The sequence below is a fragment of the Maylandia zebra genome, linkage group LG3, assembly GCF_041146795.1.
Source record: "Maylandia zebra isolate NMK-2024a linkage group LG3, Mzebra_GT3a, whole genome shotgun sequence".
Taxonomy (NCBI): Eukaryota; Metazoa; Chordata; class Actinopteri; order Cichliformes; family Cichlidae; genus Maylandia; species Maylandia zebra.
The window spans coordinates 62,082,947-62,107,300 of NC_135169.1; the positions used below are offsets into that span (position 1 = coordinate 62,082,947).

Sequence of the window (24,354 nt, forward strand, 5' to 3'; positions counted from 1 at the left end):
GGGGAAATTTGTAAAACTCGCTTTTTACGAGGTTACAGCGTCTAAAAATGTGACATATTGCTAAGTTAGCAACCACAGCGCTTTTCGCTTCTCTCGCTTTGACTGCCTATGGACGTAACGGTAGGCTGCATATGTGTGGATCTATATGGAATGGAGAATGTAAAACAAACTAGAAAAATTTGCATTTCCTGCGAAAATGCAGTGTGAATGCTATAAAGCTGAAGCTGTCTGCTGAAAACTGCTGAAAAAGCTGAAAATAGCTGAAGAAGTTGAAGTCAGTATCAGAAAAGTTGTTGAAATTGTAATAAATTTGTAGATGAATAACAACTGAGCCAAAATATAATAACTTTGCAGAAACTTAAGAAGAAACATAAAGCGTTTGCAAAAATACTATATCAAAGGAGAAAAAAGCAGAAATGTTGTAACTCAGCAGAAACATAGTAACTTGGCTGAAATAGTACAACATGGCAGAAGTGTTATAATACAGAAGAAATGTTAATATGTAGCACAAACCTAAAAACTTGGAAAAATGTTGTAAGAGTGCAACTTAACATACAGTAGTATAATAGTAACACCTATTAGAAATGCAACATAGGAGCTGAAATAGTATAATTCAGCAGAAAAGTAATAACTTTAGCAAAAATATTGGAAACGCAAAACGGCCAGCTTCAAAAAGCTGAAGTTCCCTCAAAAGATTAGTTATTGTTCAACTGTGAAAAATTGGTAGAAACATGAGGAAAGTTACAAAGGAACTGCCAGCAGATACACAAAGCTAAGGTAAAAATGACATGCCTAGCAATGTTTACAAATAGGGACACACACAGACACATAACCCATGTTCAGAAAACAATGTGTACAAACATAGACGCAAGCATAAACACAGACATACAAACATACACACACAAGGCCACACAGAGACAAACAGAGCATGAAGTCTCCAGTGTGTTTCTATGCCAGTCAATCAGTCTGAATCTGGTCAAGTTGAATCCACTAATGGATGCTGGTCACCAACGAATAAAAATTGAGTCACACAAGCACAGACAAAGACACACACACACACACACACACACACACACACACACACACACACACACACTCACTTCTGTAAAGTTATTAGAAGTTCAAAAACTTTTTCAAACACTGACATCGGCGTCTTCAGTTTTTTTTTCCAGCTGTATCTATGAGAGTCAAAAAGCCTGGATCTGCTCAATTTGAATCCACCAATCAGAGCTGTCACTTTTGTCTGCTTCATCAGGCTATGTAGTTGTCCCTGTCAATGCAGCTGCATCCCTTGCTCACATCGACAGAGACATGGGCTTTCTGTAATGTATTTCAGACATGGAGCCGTAACATAACATCTTAGCAAAAAAAATGTGACTTAAGAGAAACATAATTTATTTATTTGGAATAAATAATAGTATTTGGCAGAAACACTATATTTAGCAGAAAACCTATAAAATAGCAGAAATGGCATGACTTAGCAGAAATACTGTATTTAGCACAAATAGTAAAATGTAGCAGAAATACTATGAGTTTGCATAATAGTAATAACTTAAGTAAAAATATTGGAAAAGCAATATGGACAGCTGAAAAAATGCTGAACATGGTTAGGTTCCATCAAGTGTACTTGTTCAACTGTGAAAAATTAACATAAATTTAAAAAAAAACAAACGAACAAAGAGAAATAACAGCCAGCAGATACACACAATTACAAATATGGACACATATGGAAACACACATGCACAGAGGGACACACACACACATAGGATCTATGCCTGTCAACCAGTCTCAATATGTTCAATTTATATCCTACAATGAGATGCTGCCAAAAAAAGGGTCTCTCTCTCTCTATCTCACACACATACACGCACACACACACAGGCACGCACAGACACACACACAGGCACGCACAGACACACACACACCACAGATGCTGCTTGTGTCAGAAATATTATGATTTGGTAGACATACTATAATTAATCAGAAATACTACTTTTAGTAGAAATTCTATGTTTTAGCAGAAATACTGTATTCATCACAACTACCAAAAAGAAGCAGAAATACTATGATTTAGCAGAATTACTATGATTAGCACAAATACTATGAAATAGCAGAAATTCTATATTTTAGAAGAAATACTATATTTATCACAAATACCACAAAGTAGCAGAAATACTATGATTTAGCAGAATTATTAAATTTAGCACAAATCCTATAAAATAGCAGAAATTCTATGTTTTAGCAGAAATACTGTATTTATCACAAATACCAAAAAGTAGCAGAAATACTATGATTTGGTAGAAATCCTGTAATTCAGCAGAAATACTGTATTTAGCACAAATCTTATAAAATAGAAATAGTATGATTTAACAGAATAGTAATAACTTAAATAGAAAAATTGGAAAAGTAAAATGGACAGCTGAAAAAATGCTGAACATGGTTAGGTTCCATCAAGTGTACTTGTTCAACTGTGAAAAATTAACATAAATTTAAAAAAAAAACAAACGAACAAAGAGAAATAACAGCCAGCAGATACACACAATTACAAATATGGACACATATGGAAACACACATGCACAGAGGGACACACACACATAGGATCTATGCCTGTCAACCAGTCTCAATATGTTCAATTTATATCCTACAATGAGATGCTGCCAAAAAAAAGGGTCTCTCTCTCTCTATCTCACACACATACACACACACACACACACAGGCACGCACAGACACACACACACACACACACACACACACCACAGATGCTGCTTGTGTCAGAAATATTATGATTTGGTAGACATACTATAATTAATCAGAAATACTACTTTTAGTAGAAATTCTATGTTTTAGCAGAAATACTGTATTCATCACAACTACCAAAAAGAAGCAGAAATACTTTGATTTAGCAGAATTACTATGATTAGCACAAATCCTATGAAATAGCAGAAATTCTATATTTTAGAAGAAATACTATATTTATCACAAATACCAAAAAGTAGCAGAAATACTATGATTTGGTAGAAATCCTGTAATTCAGCAGAAATACTATATTTAGCACAAATCTTATAAAATAGAAATAGTATGATTTAACAGAATAGTAATAACTTAAATAGAAAAATTGGAAAAGTAAAATGGACGGCTGAAAAAATGCTGAACATGGTATGGGTCGCTCAAATTGAAAAATTGACAAAAAAAAAAAGAAAGAAAGAACAGCCAGCAGATACACACAATTACAATTATGGACACAAATGGAAACACAAATGCACAGAGAGACACACACACGATGTAATCGAGTCAACCAGTCTAAATATAATCAATTTGAATCCTACAATGAGATGTTGCCATAAAAAGGGTCTCTCTCTTTCTCTCTCTCTCTCTCTCTCTCTCTCTCTCTCTCTCTCTCTCTCTCTCTCTCTCTCTCTCACTCACACACACACACACACACGCACACGCACACACACACACGCAAACTAGGAAGTGAACAGGGGCTTTTAATGGTGCTGCCTGTATGTTTCTACGTCAGTCAAATTGATTGGGACCTGCTCAATTTGAATCCACCAATCAGAGAGGCTGTTTAAGTTTTCCCGCCAAAACAGGTGCATCTGATTACACACGCAGCACAGAGACACAGACCTGCTTCTTTCAGTTTATTTCACATAGGGAGGATTCCCATCAAACAAATGACCATAATTTCCTAACCGTAGGGGCTAGAACGGTCATTCTTACACCGTTTTGTTCAGAAGAGATGGGGGAATCTTAAAGTGTTGACAATTTATCATTAAAATATGAATTATTAAAGATATTTGACTTCTAATGCACCATAACTGAGTAGAGCAAAGCAAAAACTGCCTTGACTTGCGCTCAAACAACGCTTTCTAACTCTACATCTATTTGGAGTATCAATATCATTCTTTCACCGTAAGAGACAGCAGGCTTTGGTGAACAGTCATGGAAATTTTCAGGTCTCTGTGGAAATCCATTAAAAAGATATGACGAGAGAAAAAAGTGGTTCATTTCCAGAGTTTGAAATCTGAAGAAATCTGAGCGAAGGATGAATTTCCTACCCTCAAACAAGTCCAACTCATTTCAGAACGGTAATAGGTGAGAAAATAATTCTTGAATTGTGAGCGTCAGGAGTGTCTGAAGATATACTGGGACAAGCCTTATGTCTTAACTTTGCTCCATTAAGGAGATATGACGATTCGAATATGCCTCTCATTACAGAAATCAAGCGGTGATTTTTAACAAACTCTCCATTGACTTTCTATGGAGAGTTTTGCAAGTTTGTGTTGGTCTGAGGAGATTTGCCAAAATTCTATAAATCCCACAACAATGATAGTGACATTTTCGGAAAGCCAGCAAAAATACTTATGTTTTGATGTATAATTTGTGGAAGTTGAGTGAAAATTGAGCAAGTAGTAAGAAGTTGTTCGGACATGAAGAGAAGACTGCAAAACCTTCAGTGGCACACTGGAAGCCAAGTGCATAGCAACCATAACTAGAAAAATTTGTATTTCCTGCGAAAATGCAGTGTGGATGCCTTAACGCTGAAGATGTCTGCTGAAAAAAGCTGAAAAAGTTGAAACAAAAAAAAAATGTTGCCCTGAGCAGGATTCAAACCTGGCCCTCCTGGTCTAAGGGCGGCTATTTAGCTCACTGAGGCAAAGTCATTCTCACAAAGAAGAGATGGAGAGATTGACAATTGTGCTGAAATGAGCAGAAGCTGCTGAGAATTGTGCTGATAAGAGGTGGCAAGGCTGAAAATGTTTCAGAAGAGGTGAATAAGCAGAATTTGGGCAGAAAAGAGGTGAAAACTCTGAATATTTTACTGAAAACAGTTCAATCAGCAGAATTTCTTCTGAAAAGAGTTTTTTTTCTGAAAACAGCAGAAAAAACTGAAAATTTTGCTGAAAAGAGTTCAATCAGCAGAATTCTGCTGAAAAGAGTTTAATCAGCAGAATTGTGCTGAAAAGAGGTTTGTGCTGAAAACAGCTGAAAAAGCTGTTATTTGTGCTGAAAAGTGGTGAAAAAACTGAAAATTGTGCTGAAAAGGGCTGAAAAAGCTTAAATTTGTGTTGAAAAGAGTTAAAGAAGTTTAACTGTTGACTGAAAGAAATGTTGCCATAAGCGGGATTTGAACCCGGGCCTCCCAGTCTGAGAACGGACGCTTATCTCACTGAGCTAAAACACAGCTCAGTCCAGCATGTAAAATCAGTGAGGCCATTGATAATGTGTTCTATTCATTTCAATGGTCAAAAGTCATAACACACATCAGCAGAAATAGCAGAATATTTTAAAGTTTAAACATAGTATTTCTGCTAAAACTTAGTATTTATACTAAATAATATTTTTTTCCTGCAAAATCATAGCATTTGTGCTGGAACACAGAAAATTCTGCCAAATCCTACAATTTGTGCTAAAACATTATTTATGATTTAGCAGAAACACTGGGACTTGGTAGAAATACTATGATTTACATGAAACACTTTGACTTAGCAGAAGTACTACAATCTAGGAAAAAAGTACTACAGCATAGCAGAAATTCTATCATTGAGCAGAATTACTAGGATTTAGAAGAAATACTAAGATTTGGCACAAACACTGATGTGGCTCAAAAACCTTTATTGTGCAGTTATACTATGATTTGGAAGAAATACTATGCTTTCGCACAAATACTATGATTTGGCTCAAATACTATGATTTACCAGTAATACTATGTTTTGGTACAAATACTACACTTTGTCACAAATACTATAATTGAGTACAAGTACTATAAGTTTACAGAAATACTATGATTTAGCAGAAATGCAATGTTTTTGCAGAAAAACTGTAATTTCGCTTAAATAGTATGAAATAGCAGTAATACTATGATTTGGCAGAAATACTATTTTTTAGCACAAATACTATTGTACAGAATGGTGTACGTCAGTTTAATGCTGGGTGGTGCTGCAATAGTAACTATCCTCGGTCAGAAGGAGAGGTTGACATCCAGGGATTAGATTACCACAGGTGGAGTTTATTGCGGTCAGATGGATGGTACAGGGAGGTATGGCATACAGTAGGAGGATGTGGAGAGGTGATATGGTGTGGTTTCTATGATTAAGAACAGGGTATGCATTACAACATGCATACAGATTAAAGATTAAGAAAACTGGCAACAAATTCCTCCACTACAAATCAGTCTGATGCCACTTTTTACAGGGTTCACGTTTACTAAGGCACTACCCAAAAGGCACCACAAGAGGGCACTCCAACACAAGAGATGACCTATTTACACTGATGCACTTAGTAAACAGCCCCTACTTAGCCACTACATAATACAGTGATATTACAGTATACAAATTCACACAAATACTATGATTTGGCAGAAATACTATGACTTAGTAGTAATACTATAACATAACAGATTTCCTAAAAAAAAACGATGAAATTGCAGTAATTCTATGACTTGGCAGAGATACTACGTTTTAGCACAAATACTATAACAACGCAGAAATACTATGACTTAGTAGTAATACTATAACATAACAGTTCAATGTTCTTGCACAAATACCACAATATGGCAGAAATACTATGTTTTAGCACAAATACTGTGATTTGGTATAAATACTATGATTTGGCACACATACTATATTCCGCTGATACACTATAACATAACAGATATTCTACAACTTAGTAGTAATACTATAACATAACAGAATTATTAATTGGGCACAAATACCACGATTTGGCAAAAATACCATGATTCGGCACAAATACGATGACATGGCAAAAATACTATGATTGGGTACAAATACTATGATTTGGCAATAATACTGCATTTTAACACAGCTACTGAGATTTGATTGAAATACTATAATTTAGAAGAAATACTATTACTCCATACAAATACGATGCTTTGGGACAAATACTATGTTTTGGTTCCAATACTATGATGTGCAACAAATACTATGATTTGACACAAGTACTATGATTTAGTACAAGTACTATGATTTGGCAGAAATACTCTGATTTGGCAGAAATACTATGATTTAGCAGAAGTACTGTCTTTTGGTAGAAATTCCTGCTAAAAGGTAGTATTTCTGCGTTTTAGCAGAAATACTGTAATTTGGCACAAATACCATGATTTGGCACAAATGCTATGATTTAGCAGAAATACTATGATTGGGTACAAATACTATGATTTGGCAATAATACTGCGTTTTAAGAACAACTACTGAGATTTGATTGAAATACTATGATTTAGAAGAAATACTATGACTCCATACAAATACGATGCTTTGGCACAAATACTATGATTTGGCACAAGTACTATGTTTCAGTACAAATACTATGATTTGGCAGAAATACTCTGATTTGGCAAAAATACTCTGATTTAGCAGAAGAACTATCTTCTGGTAGAAATTCCTGCTAAAAGGTACTATTTCTGCATTTTAGCAGAGATACTGTAATTTGGAATAAATACTATGATTTGTGATAAATACTATGATTTGGCAAAAATACTATATTCAGCACATATACTATAACATAACAGAAATTCCTCCACTTAGTAGTGATACTATAACATAACAGAAATATTATGATTTGGCCCCAAAACCATGATTTTGCACAAATACCATGATTTTGCAAAAATACTATGATTTAGCAGAAATACTATGATTTAGCAGAAGTACTAAGATGTAGTAGAAGTACTTTGCTTTAGCAGAAATACTATGATTGAGGAGTAATACTTTAACATAGGAGAAATATTGATACACAGACACACATACACAGACAGTAAAGGGAACAGGAGATGTTGAGAGTCTGGGCTTGGTATATAGGTTGGTCAGTTAAATTAGCTGCACCTGCTGTAGTCAGCCCTTACACACACAGACACAGAGAGAGGTGTGAGTTTTCTTCAGTGTATTTCTGACATTCAGGATTCCCCTCAAACAAATGGCCATAATTTCCTAACCGTAGAGGCTAGAACGGTCATTCAGACATCGTTTTGTTCAGAAGAGATGGGGGAATCTTCAGGTCTTCATAATTCAGAGAAAAAATATAAATTATTAAAGATATATGACTTGTAATACACTGTAACTGAGTAGAGGCGAAGCAAAAACTGCCTTGACTTGCTTTCAAACAATCTTTGGTAACTCTAAATCTATATGGAGCATCAAAATCATTCTTTCACCGTAAGAAACAGCAGGCTTTGGTGAACAGTCATGGAAATTTTCAGGGCTCTGTGGAAATCCACCAAAAAGATATGATGAGAGAAAAAAGTGCCTCATTTCCAGAATTTGAAATCTGATGAAATCTGAGCGAGGGACAAATTTCCTACCCTCAAACAAGTCTAACTCATCTCAGAACGGTAATAGGTGAGAAAATAATTCTTGAATAGTGAGCATCAGGAGTGTCTGAAGATATATCGGGACAAGCCATATGTCTTAACTTCGCTTCGTTAAGGAGATATGACAATTTGAAAATGCCTCTCATTAGAGAAATCCAGCGGTGATTTTGAACTAACTCTCCATTGAGTTTATATGGAGAGTTTTCACACTTTGTGTTACTCTGAGGAGATTTGCAAAAAATCTATGAGTCCCACAACAATGATAGTGACATTTTCTGAAAGCCAGCAAAAAAACCTACGTTTTGATGTATAATTTGTGGGGCTTGAGTGAAAATTGAGCGAGTAGCAAGAAGTTGTTTGGACATGAAGAGAAAATTCAACCAGTTTCACTGTTCCCTCTGAGTTAATTGCATAGCAACCATAGCAACGCATGTATTTTCTGAAAAATCACAATTTTGCAACTGAAGACTTAAAGAGAGATAAGATGAAAACGGTAGAAGATCTGAAAAAGCTGAATAACACAGCAATAGCCCAGTCATTTGAGAACGTTTTAAAGTTTGAATGGAGTTTCTAGGTGAAAGTAGGAGGCAGTAGTTAAGTTTCAAAGACAAGAAAGTTTTAGCAGAATTGTGGAAGTTTCCCATTCATTTCAATGGGACAAATTAAAGGAAAAAAGTGTAATATTTTAAAAAGTATACTAGTAATAAACACCAAAAGATATAGCCATCATTAGCAGAAAGAGCAGAACAGTTTAGAGTTTGAACGGAGAAAATCGGCTGAAAACTGAGGGAGTAGTTAAGTGCCAAAAAGTGTACGGAAGCAACTGGAACTAGAACTAGAAAAATTTGCATTTCCTGCGAAAATGCAGTGTGGATGCTTTAAAGCTGAAGCTGTATGCAAAAAGTAGCTGAAAAAGCTGAAAAGTTGCAGAAATTGTAAAAACTTTGCAGAAGCAAAGGAACTTTGCTAAGATGGAATAACTTAGCAGAACTGCAATATCTTAGAGGAAACATAATACTTGGCAGAAATACAATAGCATAGCAGAACTTAGCAGAAATATTGTAACTTACCAGAAACATAACTTCTCAAAAATACAAGAATTTAGGAGAAATAGTATAAGATAACAGAAAGAATATATTTAGACAAAAATACTTAAGCATTACAGAAACACTATGATTTAGAAAAATAGTACAACATAGCAGAAATACTGTGATTTACCAGAGACACTGTGATGAACTATGAATATTGTAATTTTAAATTGAGACTATGTTTTAGCACAAATATTATAATTTGGCAGAAATACTATAATTTAGCAGAAATACTATATTAAGCACAAATCCTATAAAAAGCAGAAATGGTATGATTAAGCACAAATACTACATTTAGTAGAAATACTTTGTTTTAGCACAAATCCCATAAAAAGCAGAAATACTGTACTATGATTTAGTAGAAAAACTATAATTAATCAGAAATACTAAATTTAGCAGAAATACTATATTAAGCACAAATACTATGAAAAGCAGAAATAGTATGATTAAGCATAAATACTACATTTAGCAGAAATACTATATTAAGCACAAATCCTATAAAAGCAGAAATAGTATATTAAGCACAAATCTTATAAAATAGCAGAAATAGTATGATTTAGCACAATAGTAATAAGTTAAACAGAAAAATTGGAAAAGCAAAATGGACAGCTGAAAAAATGCTGAACATGCTGAGGGTCCCTCAAATATACTTGTTAAATGACAAAAATCTGCAAAAAAATTTATTACAGCCACACAATCACAAATATGTACACATGAGGAAACACACATGCACAGAGAGACCCACACACAAGATCCAATTCAGTCAACCACTCTAAATATATTGAATTTAAATCTTAGAATGAGATCATCCCATTAAAAGCCTTTCTCTCTCTCTCTCTCTCTCTCTCTCACACACACACACACACACACACACACACACACACACACACACACACACACACACACATACACAGGGAGAGAGAAGTAAGTTTCTAGGTCAGCCTGGGAGCTGGTGAATTTGAATCCACCAATCAGAGAGGCTGTGCACTTTTCCCCACCAAAACAGGTGCATCTGTTTACACACGCAGCAGCACAGAGAGACACAGGATTTTTGCAGTCTATTTCTCATAGTGACGACTCCCCTCAAACAAATGACCGTAATTTCCTAACCGTAGGGGCTAGAACGGTCATTCTTACACCGTTTTGTTCAGAAGAGATGGGGGGATCTTCAAGTGTTGACAATTTAATATTAAAATATGAATTTTTAGAGATATATGACATGGATGACTTGTTGACTTAGAAGCCACGAATTCCCCAATATGCAAATTTGAATGCCTGAGACCACATATGTGATTGGCTGGCTGGGAAGCCGTGCAGGCCCTGATTTGTGGATTTGAATTCCTCAGCCCTCAGATATGATTGGCTGGCTTAGAAGCCACGAAGGCCCCAATATGCAAATTTGAATGCCTCAGGACACTTATTTGATTGGCTGGGAAACTGTGCAGGCCCTGATTTGAAAATTTGAATGTCTCAGTCCTCACAGAGGATTGGCTGCCTGGGGACCTGGCAGAAATATATAGAAATACTATTATTAAGCATAAATACTACATTTAGTAGAAATACTATGTTTTAGCACAAATATTATAAAAAGAAGAAAAACTATAATTTAGCAGAAATACTATATTAAGCACAAATCCTATAAAAAGCAGAAATACTATAATTTAGAACAAATAGTATAAAAAGCAGAAATACTATAATTTAGCAGAAATACTATGTTAGGCACAAATCCTATAAAAAGCAAAAATACTATAATTTAGCAGAAATACTATGTTAGGCACAAATCCTATAAAAAGCAAAAATACTATAATTTAGCAGAAATACTATGTTAGGCACAAATCCTATGAAAAGCAGAAATACTATAATTTAGCAGAAATACTATATTAGGCATAAATCCTATGAAAAGCAGAAATAGTATGATTTAGCAGAAATACTGTATTTAGCACAAGTACCGAAAAGTACCAGAAATACTATGATTTAGCAGAATAGTAATAACTTATTGAAACACAAATGCACAGAGGGACACACAAACACAGGCTCTAATCCAGTCAACCAGTCTAACTATGTTCAATTTAAATCCTACAATGACATGCTGTCAAATAAGGGCAGGGTCCTCTCTCTCCCACTAAACACACACACACACACACACACACACACACACACACACACACACACACACACAAACACACACACACACACACACAGGGAGAGAGGACTAAGTTTCTAGGTCAGCCTGGGAGCTGCTGAATTTGAATCCACCAATAGGAGAGGCTGTTTACGTTTTCCCGCCAAAACAGGTGCATCTTTTTACACACGCAGCACAGAGACATAGACCTGCTTCTTTCAGTTTATTTCACATAGTGAGGATTCCCCTCAAACAAATGACCATAATTTCCTAACCATAGGGGCTAGAGCGGTCATTCTTACACCGTTTTGTTCAGAAGAGATGGGGGAATCTTCAAGTGTTGACAATTTATCATTAAAATATGATTTTTTAGAGATATATGACATGGATGACTTGTTGACTTAGAAGCCACGAATTCCCCAATATGCAAATTTGAATACCTGGAGCCCACATACATGATTGGCTGGCTGGGAGGCTGTGCAGGCCCTGATTTGTGGATTTGAATTCCTCAGCCCTCAGATATGATTGGCTGGCTTAGAAGCCATGAAGGCCCCAATATGCAAATTTGAATGCCTCAGGACACATATATGATTGGCTGGGAAGCCGTGCAGGCCCTGATTTGAAAATTTGAATTTCTCAGTCCTCACAGAGGATTGGCTGCCTGGGGACCTGGCAGAAATATATAGAAATACTATGATTAAGCATAAATACTACATTTAGTAGAAATACTATGTTTTAGCACAAATACTATAAAAAGCAGAAATACTATAATTTAGCAGAAATACTATATTAAGCACAAATCCTATAAAAAGCAGAAATACTATATTAGGTACAAATCCTATAAAAAGCAGAAATACTATATTAGGCACAAATCCTATAAAAAGCAGAAATACTATATTAAGCACAAATAGTATAAAAAGCAGAAATACTATAATTTAGCAGAAATACTATGTTTGGCACAAATCCTATAAAAATAATAAATACTATAATTTAGCAGAAATACTATATTAGGCACAAATCTTATGAAAAGCAGAAATAGTATGATTTAGCAGAAATACTGTATTTAGCACAAGTACCGAAAAGTACCAGAAATACTATGATTTAGCAGAATAGTAATAACTTACAAAATTACAAATATGGAGGCATATTGAAACACAAATGCACAGAGGGACACACAAACACAGGCTCTAATCCAGTCAACCAGTCTAACTATATTCAATTTAAATCCTACAATGACATGCTGCCAAATAAGGGCAGGGTCCTCTCTCTCCCACTAAACACACACACACACACACACACACACACACACACACACACACACACACACACACACAGAGGGAGAGAGCTGCCGAATTTAAATCCACCAATCAGAGTGGCTGTTTACGTTTTCCCGCCAAAACAGGTGCATCTTTTTACACACGCAGCAGCACAGAGAGGCACAGGATTATTGCAGCCTATTTCTCATAGTGAGGACTCCCCTCAAACAAATGACCATAATTTCCTAACCGTAGGGGCTAGAGCGGTCATTCTTACACTGTTTTGTTCAGAAGAGATGGGGGAATCTTCCAGTGTTAACAATTTATCATTAAAATGTGAATTTTTAGAGATATATGACATGGATGACTTGTTGACTTAGAAGCCACGAATTCCCCAATATGCAAATATGAATGCCTGAGACCACATATATGATTGGCTGGCTGGGAAGCCGTGCAGGCCCTGATTTGTGGATTTGAATTCCTCAGCCCTCAGATATGATTGGCTGGCTTAGAAGCCATGAAGGCCCCAATATGCAAATTTGAATGCCTCAGGACACATATATGATTGGCTGGGAAGCCGTGCAGGCCCTGATTTGAAAATTTGAATTTCTCAGTCCTCACAGAGGATTGGCTGCCTGGGGACCTGGCAGAAATATATAGAAATACTATGATTAAGCATAAATACTACATTTAGTAGAAATACTATGTTTTAGCACAAATACTATAAAAAGCAGAAATACTATAATTTAGCAGAAATACTATATTAAGCACAAATCCTATAAAAAGCAGAAATAGGATGATTAAGCATAAACACTACATTTAGTAGAAATACTATGTTTGAGCAAAAATCCTATAAAAAGCAGAAATACTATATTAGGACCAAATCCCATAAAAAGCAGAAATAGTATGATTAAGCATAAATACTACATTTAGTAGAAATACTATGTTTTAGCACAAATAGTATAAAAAGCAGAAATATTGTAATTTAGCAGAAATACTATATTAGGCACAAATCTTATAAAATAGCAGAAATAGTATTATTTAGCACAATAGTAATAAGTTAAACAGAAAAATTGGAAAAGCAAAATGGACAGCTGAAAAAATGCTGAACATGCTGAGGGTCCCTCAAATATACTTGTTAAATGAAAAAATCAGCAAAAAAATGCACAGGGAGAGAGAAGTAAGTTTCTAGGTCAGCCTGGGAGCTGCTGAATTTGAATCCACCAATCAGAGAGCCTGTGTACTTTTTCCCGCCAAAACATGTGCCTCTTTTTACACACGCAGCACAGAGAGGCACAGGATTATTGCAGCCTATTTCTCATAGTGAGGACTCCCCTCAAACAAATGACCATAATTTCCAAACCGTAGGGGCTAGAGCGGTCATTCTTACACCGTTTTGTTCAGAAGAGATGGGGGAATCTTCCAGTGTTTACAATTTATCATTAAAATATGAATTATTAAAGATATTTGACTTCTAATGCACCATAACTGAGTAGACCGAAGCAAAAACTGCCTTGACTTGCCCTCAAACAACGCTTTGTGACTTGAAATCTATTTGGAGTATCGATATCATTCTTTCACCGTAAGAGACAGCAGGCTTTGGTGAACAATCATGGAAATTTTCAGGTCTCTGGTGGAAATCCAACAAAAAGTTATGACGAGAGAAAAAAGTGGTTCATTTCCACAGTTTGAAATCTGAAGAAATCTGAGCGAAGGACGAATTTCCTACCCTCAAACAAGTCCAACTCATTTCAGAACGGTAATAGGTGAGAAAGAAATTCTTGAATTGTGAGCGTCACGAGTGTCTGAAGATATACCGGGACAAGCCTCATGTCTTAACTTTGCTTCGTTAAGGAGATATGACGATTCGAATATGCCTCTCATTACAGAAATCCAGCGATGATTTTGAACAAGCTCTCCATTGACTTTCTATGCAGAGTTTTGAGACCTTGTGTTGGTCTGAGGAGATTTGCCAAAATTCTATAAATCCCACAACAATGATGGTGACATTTTCTGAAAGCCAGCAAAAATACCTACGTTTTGATGTATAATTTGTGGAAGTTGAGTGAAAATTGAGCAAGTAGCAAACAGTTGTTCGGACATGAAGAGAAGGCTGCAAAAGCTTCAGTGTAACACTGGAAGCCAAGAGCATAGCAACCATAACAACGCATGTATTTTGTGAAAAATCACAATTTTGCAACTCAAAACTTTAAGAGGCATAAAAGTAAAACGGTAAAATATTTGAAAAAGCTGAAACATACATGAATAGCCCAATAATTTGTGAACATTTTAAAGTTTGAATGGTTGTTCTAGGTGAAAATTTGAGGAAGTAGTTAAGTTTCAAAAACAAGCAAAATTTAGCAGAATTGCTGAAGTTTCCCATTAATTTCAATGGGACAAATTAAAGGAAAAAAGTGGAATATTTTAAAAAGTATAATAGTTAAAAATACCAAAAGATATAGCCGGCATTAGCAAAAATAGCAGAATAGTTTAAAATTTGAATGGTGAAAATCGGCTGAAAATTGTGGAAGTAGTTAAGTGCCAAAAAGTGTACGGAAGCAACTAGAATAAAGTATAAAGAATAAAGAGAAACAGGAACTCAATAGTGTGGATGCTTAAAGCATCCACACAACTAGAAAAAATTGCATTTCCTGCGAAAATGCAGTGTGGATGCCTTAACGGTTGAAGATATCTGCTGAAAAAAGCTGAAAAAGTTGAAACAAAACAAAAAAAAAAAAAGATGCCCTGAGCAGGATTCGAACCTGGCCCTCCTGGTCAAAGGGCAGCTATTTAGCTCACTGAGCCAAACACTTTCTCACAAAGAAAAGGTGGAGAGATTGACAATTGTGCTGAAATGAGCAGAAGCTACTGAGAATTGTGCTGATAAGAGGTGGAAAGGCGGAAAATTTTTCAGAAGAGGTGAATAAGCAGAATTTGGGCAAAAAAAAAGGGGTGAAAATTCTGCTGAAAAGAGTTCAATCAGCAGAATTTCTGCTGAAAAGAGGTGAATGAGCAGAATTCTGCTGAAAGAGTTTTTTCTGAAAACAGCAGAAAAAACTGAAAATTTTGCTGAAAAGAGTTGAATGAGCAGAATTCTGCTGAAAAGAGGTTTTTGCTGAAAAAGAGCTGAAAAAGTTTGGATTTGTGCTGAAAAGGGGTTAAAAAAAACTGAAAATTTTGCTGAAAAGGGGTGAAAAAGATGAAATTTGTGTTGAAAAGAGTTTAAAAAAAGTTTAACTGTTAAGTGAAAGAAATGTTGCCATAAGCTGGATTTGAACCCAGGCCTCCCAGTCTGAGAACGGATGCTTATCTCACTGAGCTAAAACACAGCTCAGCCTATCATGCAAAATCAGTGACCACATTGATAATGTGTTCCATTCATTTCAATGGTCAAAAGTCATAACACACATCAGCAGAAATAGCAGAATTTTTTAAAGTTTAAACATAGTATTTCTGCTAAAACTTAGTATTTATACTAAATAATATTTTTTTCCTGCCAAATCATAGCATTTGTGCTGGAACACAGAAAGTTCTGCCAAATCATACAATTTATACTAAAACATTATTTATGATTTAGCAGAAACACTGGGACTTGGTAGAAATACTATGATTTACATGAAATACTTTGACTTAGCAGAAGTACTACAATCTAGGAAAAAAGTACTACAGCATAGCAGAAATTCTATCATTGAGCAGAATTACTAGGATTTAGAAGAAATACTAAGATTTGGCACATACACTGATGTGGCTCAAGAACCTTTATTGTGCAGTTATACTATGATTTGGAAGAAATACTATGTTTTAGCACAAATACTATGATTTGGCTCAAATACTATAACTATCCTCGGTCAGAAGGAGAGGCTGACATCCAGGGATTAGATTACCACAGGTGGAGTTTATTGCGGTCAGATGGATGGTACAGGGAGGTATGGCATACAGTAGGAGGATGTGGAGAGGTGATATGGTGTGGTTTCTATGATTAAGTACAGGGTATGCATTACAAAATGCATACAGATTAAAGATTAAGAAAACTGGCAACAAATTCCTCCACTACAAATCAGTCTGATACCACTTCTTACAGGGTTCACGTTTACTAAGGCACTACCCAAAAGGCGCCACAAGAGGGCACTCCAACACAAGAGATGACCTATTTACACTGATGCACTTAGTAAACAGCCCCTACTTAGCCACTACATAATACAGTGATTTACAGTATACAAATTCACACAAATACTATGATTTGGCAGAAATACTATGACTTAGTAGTAATCCTATAACATAACAGATTTCCGAAAAAAACGATGAAATTGCAGTAATTCTATGACTTGGCAGAGATACTACGTTTTAGCACAAATACTATAACAACGCAGAAATACTATGACTTAGTAGTAATACTATAACATAACAGTTCAATGTTCTTGCACAAATACCACAATATGGCAGAAATACTATGTTTTAGCACAAATACTGTGATTTGGTATAAATACTACGATTTGGCACACATACTATATTCCGCAGATACACTATAACATAACAGATATTCTACGACTTAGTAGTAATACTATAATATAACAGAATTATTAATTGGGCACAAATACCACGATTTGGCAAAAATACTATGATTGGGTACAAATACGATGACTTGGCAATAATACTGCATTTTAACACAACTACTGAGATTTGATTGAAATACTATGATTTAGAAGAAATACTATTACTCCATACAAATACGATGCTTTGGGACAAATACTATGTTTTGGTTCCAATACTATGATGTGCAACAAATACTATGATTTGGCACAAGTACTATGATTTAGTACAAATACTATGATTTGGCAGAAATACTATGCCTTAGTAGTAATACTATAACATAAGAGATATACTATGGTTTTGCAGACATACTATGTTTTTGCACAAATACCACGATTTGGCACAAATGCTATGATTTAGCAGAAATACTATGATTGGGTACAAATATTATAATTTGGCAATAATACTGCGTTTTAACAACAACTACTGAGATTTGATTGAAATACTATGATTTAGAAGAAAAACTATGACTCCATACAAATACGATGCTTTGGCACAAATACTATGATTTGGCACAAGTACTATCATTTAGTACAAATACTATGACTGGGCAGAAGTACTATGTTTCAGTACAAATACTATGATTTTGCAGGAATACTCTGGTTTAGCAGAAATACTATGTTTTAACATAAATACTATCTTTTGGCAGAAATTCCTGCTAAAAAGGAGTATTTCTGCTTTTTAGCAGAAACACTGTAATTTGGCATAAATACTATAATTTGGGATAAATACTATGATTTGGCACAAGTACTATGATTTAGTACAAATACTATGTTTGGGCAGAAGTACAATGTTTCAGTACAAATACTCTGATTTGGCAGAAATACTCTGATTTAGCTGAAATACTATGATTTGGCAGAAATACTATGACTTAGTAGTAATACTATAACATAACAGATTTCCTAAAAAAACTATGAAATTGCAGTAATTCTATGACTTGGCAGAGATACTACGTTTTAGCACAAATACTATAACAACGCAGAAATACTATGACTTAGTAGTAATACTATAACATAACAGTTCAATGTTCTTGCACAAATACCACAATATGGCAGAAATACTATGTTTTAGCACAAATACTGTGATTTGGTATAAATACTACGGTTTGGCACACATACTATATTCCGCAGATACACTATAACATAACAGATATTCTACGACTTAGTAGTAATACTATAACATAACAGAATTATTAATTGGGCAGAAATACCACGATTTGGCAAAAATACTATGATTGGGTACAAATACTATGATTTGGCAATAATACTGCATTTTAACACAACTACTGAGATTTGATTGAAATATTATGATTTAGAAGAAATACTATTACTCCATACAAATACGATGCTTTGGGACAAATACTATGTTTTGGTTCCAATACTATGATGTGCAACAAATACTATGATTTGGCACAAGTACTATCATTTAGTAGAAATACTATGATTGGGCAGAAGTACTATGTTTCAGTACAAATACTATGATTTTGCAGGAATACTCTGGTTTAGCAGAAATACTATGTTTTAACATAAATACTATCTTTTGGCAGAAATTCCTGCTAAAAAGGACTATTTCTGCTTTTTAGCAGAAATACTGTAATTTGGCATAAATACTATAATTTGGGATAAATACTATGATTTGTCACATATAAAATATTCAGCACATATATTATAAAATAACAGAAATATTATGATTTGGCCCCAAAACCATGATTTTGCACAAATACCATGATTTTGCAAAAATACTATGAATTGGCAGAAATACTATGATTTAGCAGAAGTACTAAGATGTAGTAGAAGTACTTTGCTTTAGCAGAAATACTATGATTGAGGAGTAATACCTAAACATAGGAGAAATATTGATACACAGACACACATACACAGACAGTAAAGGGAACAGGAGCTGTTGAGAGTCTGGGCTTGGTATATGTAGGTCAGTTAAATTAGCTGCACCTGCTGTAGTCAGCCCTTACACACACAGACACAGAGAGAGGTGTGAGTTTTCTTCAGTGTATTTCTGACATTCAGGATTCCCCTCAAACAAATGGCCATAATTTCCTAACCCTAGAGGCTAGAATGGTCAGAAGAGATGGGGGAATCTTCAGGTCTTCATAATTCAGAGATAAAATATAAATTATTAAAGATATATGACTTGTAATACACTGTAACTGATAGAGGCGAAGCAAAAACTGCCTTGAGTGTGCACTCTTAGTTAAATGCATAGCAACCATAGCAACGCATGTATTTTCTGAAAAATCACAATTTTGCAACTGAAGACTTAAAGAGAGATAAGATGAAAACAGTAGAAGATCTGAAAAAGCTGAATCATACAGGAATAGCCCAATCATTTGAGAACGTTTTAAAGTTTGAATGGAGTTTCTAGGTGAAAGTATGAGGAAGTAGTTAAGTTTCAAAGACAAGAAAGTTTTAGCAGAATTGTGGAAGTTTTCCATTCATTTCAATGGGACAAATTAAAGGAAAAAAGTGTAATATTTTAAAAAGTATAATAGTAATAAACACCAAAAGTCATAGCCCACATTAGCAGAAAGAGCAGAACAGTTTAGAGTTTGAACGGAGAAAATCGGCTGAAAACTGAGGGAGTAGTTAAGCGGCAAAAAACGTACGGAAGCAACCAGAATAAAGTATAATAAAGTATAAAGAGAAACAGGAACTCAATAGTGTGGATGCCCTTTGAGGCATCCACACAATAAAGGATAAAGAATAAAGAGAAACAGGATCTCAATAGTGTGGATGCCGGAAGGCATCCACACAATAACTAGAAAAATTTGCATTTCCTGCGAAAATGCAGTGTGGATGCTTTAAAGCTGAAGCTGCATGGAAAAAGTAGCTGAAAAAGCTGAAAAGTTGCAGAAATTGTAAAAACTTTGCAGAAGCAAAAGAACTTTGCTAAAATGTAATATCTTAGCAAAACTGCAATATCTTAGAGGAAACATAATACTTGGCAGAAATACAATAGCATAGCAGAACTTAGCAGAAATATTGTAATTTACCAGAAACAGGATAACTTCTCAAAAATACAAGAATTTAGGAGAAATAGTATAAGATAACAGAAAGAATATATTTAGCCAAAAATACTTAAACATTACAGAAACACTATGATTTAGAAAAATAGTACAACATAGCAAAAATACTGTGATTTACCAGAGACACTGTGATGAACTATGAATATTGTAATTTTAAATTAAGACTATGTTTCAGCACAAATACTCTGGTTTAGCACAAATATTATAACATAGTAGAAATACAATTATTTAGCAGAAATGCTATATTTAGAAAGAAAAATATAATATTGTAAAAATACTATGATTTAGCAGAAATACTACAATATAGCATAATAACAATGATTTAGAACAAATGCTATGATTGAGCAGAATAGCAATAACTGAAGTAGAAATATTGGAAAAGTAAAATGACAAGATGAAAAAAAAACAGAACATGGTTAAGTTCCCTCAAAACTAATTGTTGTTCACCTGTGAAAAAAAAAGAAAAGAAAAGAAAAGAAATTAAAAAACAAGAAGGAACAGCCAACAGATACACATAAAATCAAATATGTATACACAAATGCACAGAGAGAGAGAGCCACACAGAGGGTCTATGCCAGTCAACCAGTCTGAATATATTATATGTTTTTCCAACAATGAGATGCTGCCCTAAAGAGGGTCTCTCTCTCTCTCTCTCTCTCTCTCTGTTACACACACACACACACACACACACACACACACACACACGCACACACACACACACACACAATGACTCTTTAAAAGAATATAAACACGGTTACATACGTCGATGACATTCAGGCACGTAAACAATATGAGCTACTTGTCCAAAAAACATCCAGAAAAGCAGTCATGGTCTTTTAGTTCCTGGAGACGATTTATCCAGTGCTGAGCATGATGTTGTCTCAGAAAGGCCCACCAGCCTTCAATACGCTGATTGTGATTGCTGGCTCCAGTAATAAAACAGTTTCTGACGTTCGGATCCATAGTCCAGCGCAAGAATCGTTGCATCTCAGCCATTATGACATTTTCTGTTCCCAAATCAGAGCGAATCCTAGCAGGTGTTCCCATCCTCTTTTCAACTTCTGCTATGAAATATCCAGCAATGACTTTGGGATCATTGTTTGTTGAATAGGCATGAAGCCAAATCATAACTCTCGAAAAGCCATCAATAGCTCCATTTATACAGATTCCAAAAGGCTTCAGTTTGTCATAGGAGTCAACATGCCACATGAAATTTGTTCCAGGATTTACATACGTGTGTCGCATTAGGCGATTTCTGCGTCGTTGCTCAACACCGTAAGGGTCAAGATATTTCAGTAAATGTCTCACAGTACTCTGCGTGACAACATAACCTGCCTGAATGCAGTTCAGGTGGTGTAGTTTGTATCCATGGAGCCTCCCATGTCCCTCCAGTTGATCAATAAGAAATCGTGCCACCTCAATCGGATCGGACTCATTCTTTCTCCTGTACAGTCCCATGCGTTTTAGGTTTCTTTTAAGTGTCCGCATGCTTATCACAATACTGTCCAAACTGTTCAATAACAGCAAAATCTCCCCATGCCTCAATCCAAGCATAAAATGGAACTTAATTAATTCCAATAAATGAGCCATTTTCTCACACTCTGATCTGCACTGTCACCCACTTCACTATGTTTTACGCTTCCGTATTTTTACGGCAATATATCATGCTCGAACAATAAAATATATGTTATAACGTGAAACTTTATTGTTCGTACAATATAATTATCACGTTCGTACAATATAAATATTATATTGTACGAACATGATAATTATATTGTACGAACGTGATAATTATGTATATTGTAATAACGTGATATTGTGTTGTTCAAACATGAAAAGTATATTGTTCAAACATGATAGTATATTGTACAAATAAGAAAAGTATCTTGTTAGAACAATAAACTTTTCACGTTATAACGTGATACACTTGTATTTTTCTTTTGCCTGGGTGGCAGCTCTACGCTTCCGTAGCTTTAAACTCCTAAGACCCGAACTCTTCCACGACATGCATTTTTATTTTCTCTTTGATATTTGGGCATATTGGAACCCGATGAATGTAAAAACAAAGAATTACCAGATTTTTTTTTTACCTTATTTTTGTTTTTAAGAAAAATGAGAGCCACATATGAGGATATTCATTTAAAATTTTGATAGAACAGTAGCAGTACAATGTCATCGTAACTGGATATCAGGCCCTTGTTGAGCAAAATTCAGTATTTTGGTCTAAATAACCAAAAATGTTATGTCCACATATGTGGACGCCAGGTCCTAGGAGGTTAATAATGTGACTGGAAAAAGTTGTTGGACTTCAAATATGTCCATTTCTTTCACACTTCACCTTTAAAAGTGAAGCCTTGTGGTTCCTGGAAGGAAAAACACGACTTTTTCAAGTCTTTGTCCTGTTTTTATGATAAATGTACAACTTTAATGTGAAACATTCAGCGTTTTTTCTCTTGTTGTGTTTGTTTGAAGCTGCTTCCTGTTGGCTTCAGCTGTTTGGAGTTTCCATTTTCTAAACTTCTACATTCTGAATCTTCTTCAGCTCTGAACAGATGATGAAACACTGAATGATTTCAAGCTCACACTTTGTCTAATAAACTTACATCTTTCATTCTTTATACAGATTGGTGAGCTGTGATTTGTCAGAGATCAGCTGTGATTATCTGGCAGCAGCACTGAAGTCCAACCCCTCCCATCTGAGACAGCTGGACCTGAGTGACAACAACAACCTGCGGGATTCAGGAGTGAAGCATCTGTGTGGTTTCCTGGAGAGTCCAGGATGTGGACTTGAAACTCTGAGGTCAGTCAGCATGTTTTAGTTGTGCTGAGATGAATATGATGCGAACGTTGTGCTGACACTAAACTGCAGACATCAGGCTGATATTATGCTGATCCACACTGAGGATCTTCATGGTAAAGTCTGTTTTCTTCTTCTCTGGTTTAGTCCATTGACTGCAGCAGAACAATGTTCACATTTCAAACAGTGAGACTCAACGTATGGCCCGCGGCCCACACGCGGCCTGCCCACCTTTCCTGATTCAGAGAGAGGGGACCCTGATTAACTGTGTAGTGTTCTTCCTCACAGTTCTAAGTATCAGACACAAGAATGAATAATCCACAGCTGACTGTCTTTAGCAGGTCAAAGGTCACGGCACACAGCAGACAGTGGGAAATATTATAATTCTGATCATTTATCAGCACATATCCATATGTATAAAAACAAAGCTGACACTGTGAGACTTGATCAGAGGTGTGATCATCACAGCAGAGGCCTTTGTGTCAAAGTCACTGAGGATCAAACAGAAACACATGAAGCAGATTTTCCTGTTCTGGCTTTTTATAGCAGATAACCTTCAAAATATTCTGCAGTCCATCAAAAACTGAAGCAAACCATGAATCAACATGTGAACATGAGCTGATGCTGCTGAAGTGAAGCAAAGTTACAGAGGTTTGATTACAGACACAGCTGAGAGTTTGTAATCTGTCATCATTTTAAAAGGTTTAAATTTCTTCAGTATTGAACAGCAGAAATGAGGCTTTGTTTTCGGAGGCCGACAGCAGTGAACACAGCAGCAGACTGGTGCGTAATAAGCAGTGAATAATGCAGGAAACAGATTTTTGAAGGTAAACTGTTCTTGAAGTACACTGAGAGAGAGAGAGAGCTGTGCAGGAAGTAAACGTCAAAGTCAGAGAGAATTCATGACGATGTTCATCAGTCCTTCTGCTACTGAAATCCCCATAACTGACCACTTCCTCCTTTCATTTAACCTCACTCTGTCATGGCCCTGGGTCATGTGACCCAGTACTCTGAGTTTCTTGGTGTTTTGTTATTCTTTTTAGTCTAGTTTCATTTCGGTTTATGTAGTTACATTCTGCTATGTTTCATGTCTAAGTTTTCTTTGTTTGTCAAGTTCAAGTCATGTCTGGATTTC

At 35.4% G+C, this 24,354-nt stretch overlaps 2 protein-coding genes across 5 annotated transcripts in view; one reads left to right on the forward strand and one right to left on the reverse strand.

The window, feature by feature from the left end:
• Nucleotides 1-24,354, reverse strand: part of LOC112432493 (NACHT, LRR and PYD domains-containing protein 12-like) — a 773,783-nt gene that overhangs the window by 231,298 nt on the left and 518,131 nt on the right. The window lies entirely within an intron of this gene.
• The window catches only part of LOC143416885 (protein NLRC3-like), a 127,189-nt gene that overhangs the window by 78,686 nt on the left and 24,149 nt on the right, over nt 1-24,354 (forward strand). For all 4 annotated transcript variants that reach the window (XM_076882534.1, XM_076882536.1, XM_076882535.1 and 1 more), the window contains exon 6: nt 23,046-23,222. In XM_076882534.1, coding sequence (XP_076738649.1) covers nt 23,046-23,222 — 177 coding nt within the window. The remainder of the gene's footprint in view (nt 1-23,045; nt 23,223-24,354) is intronic.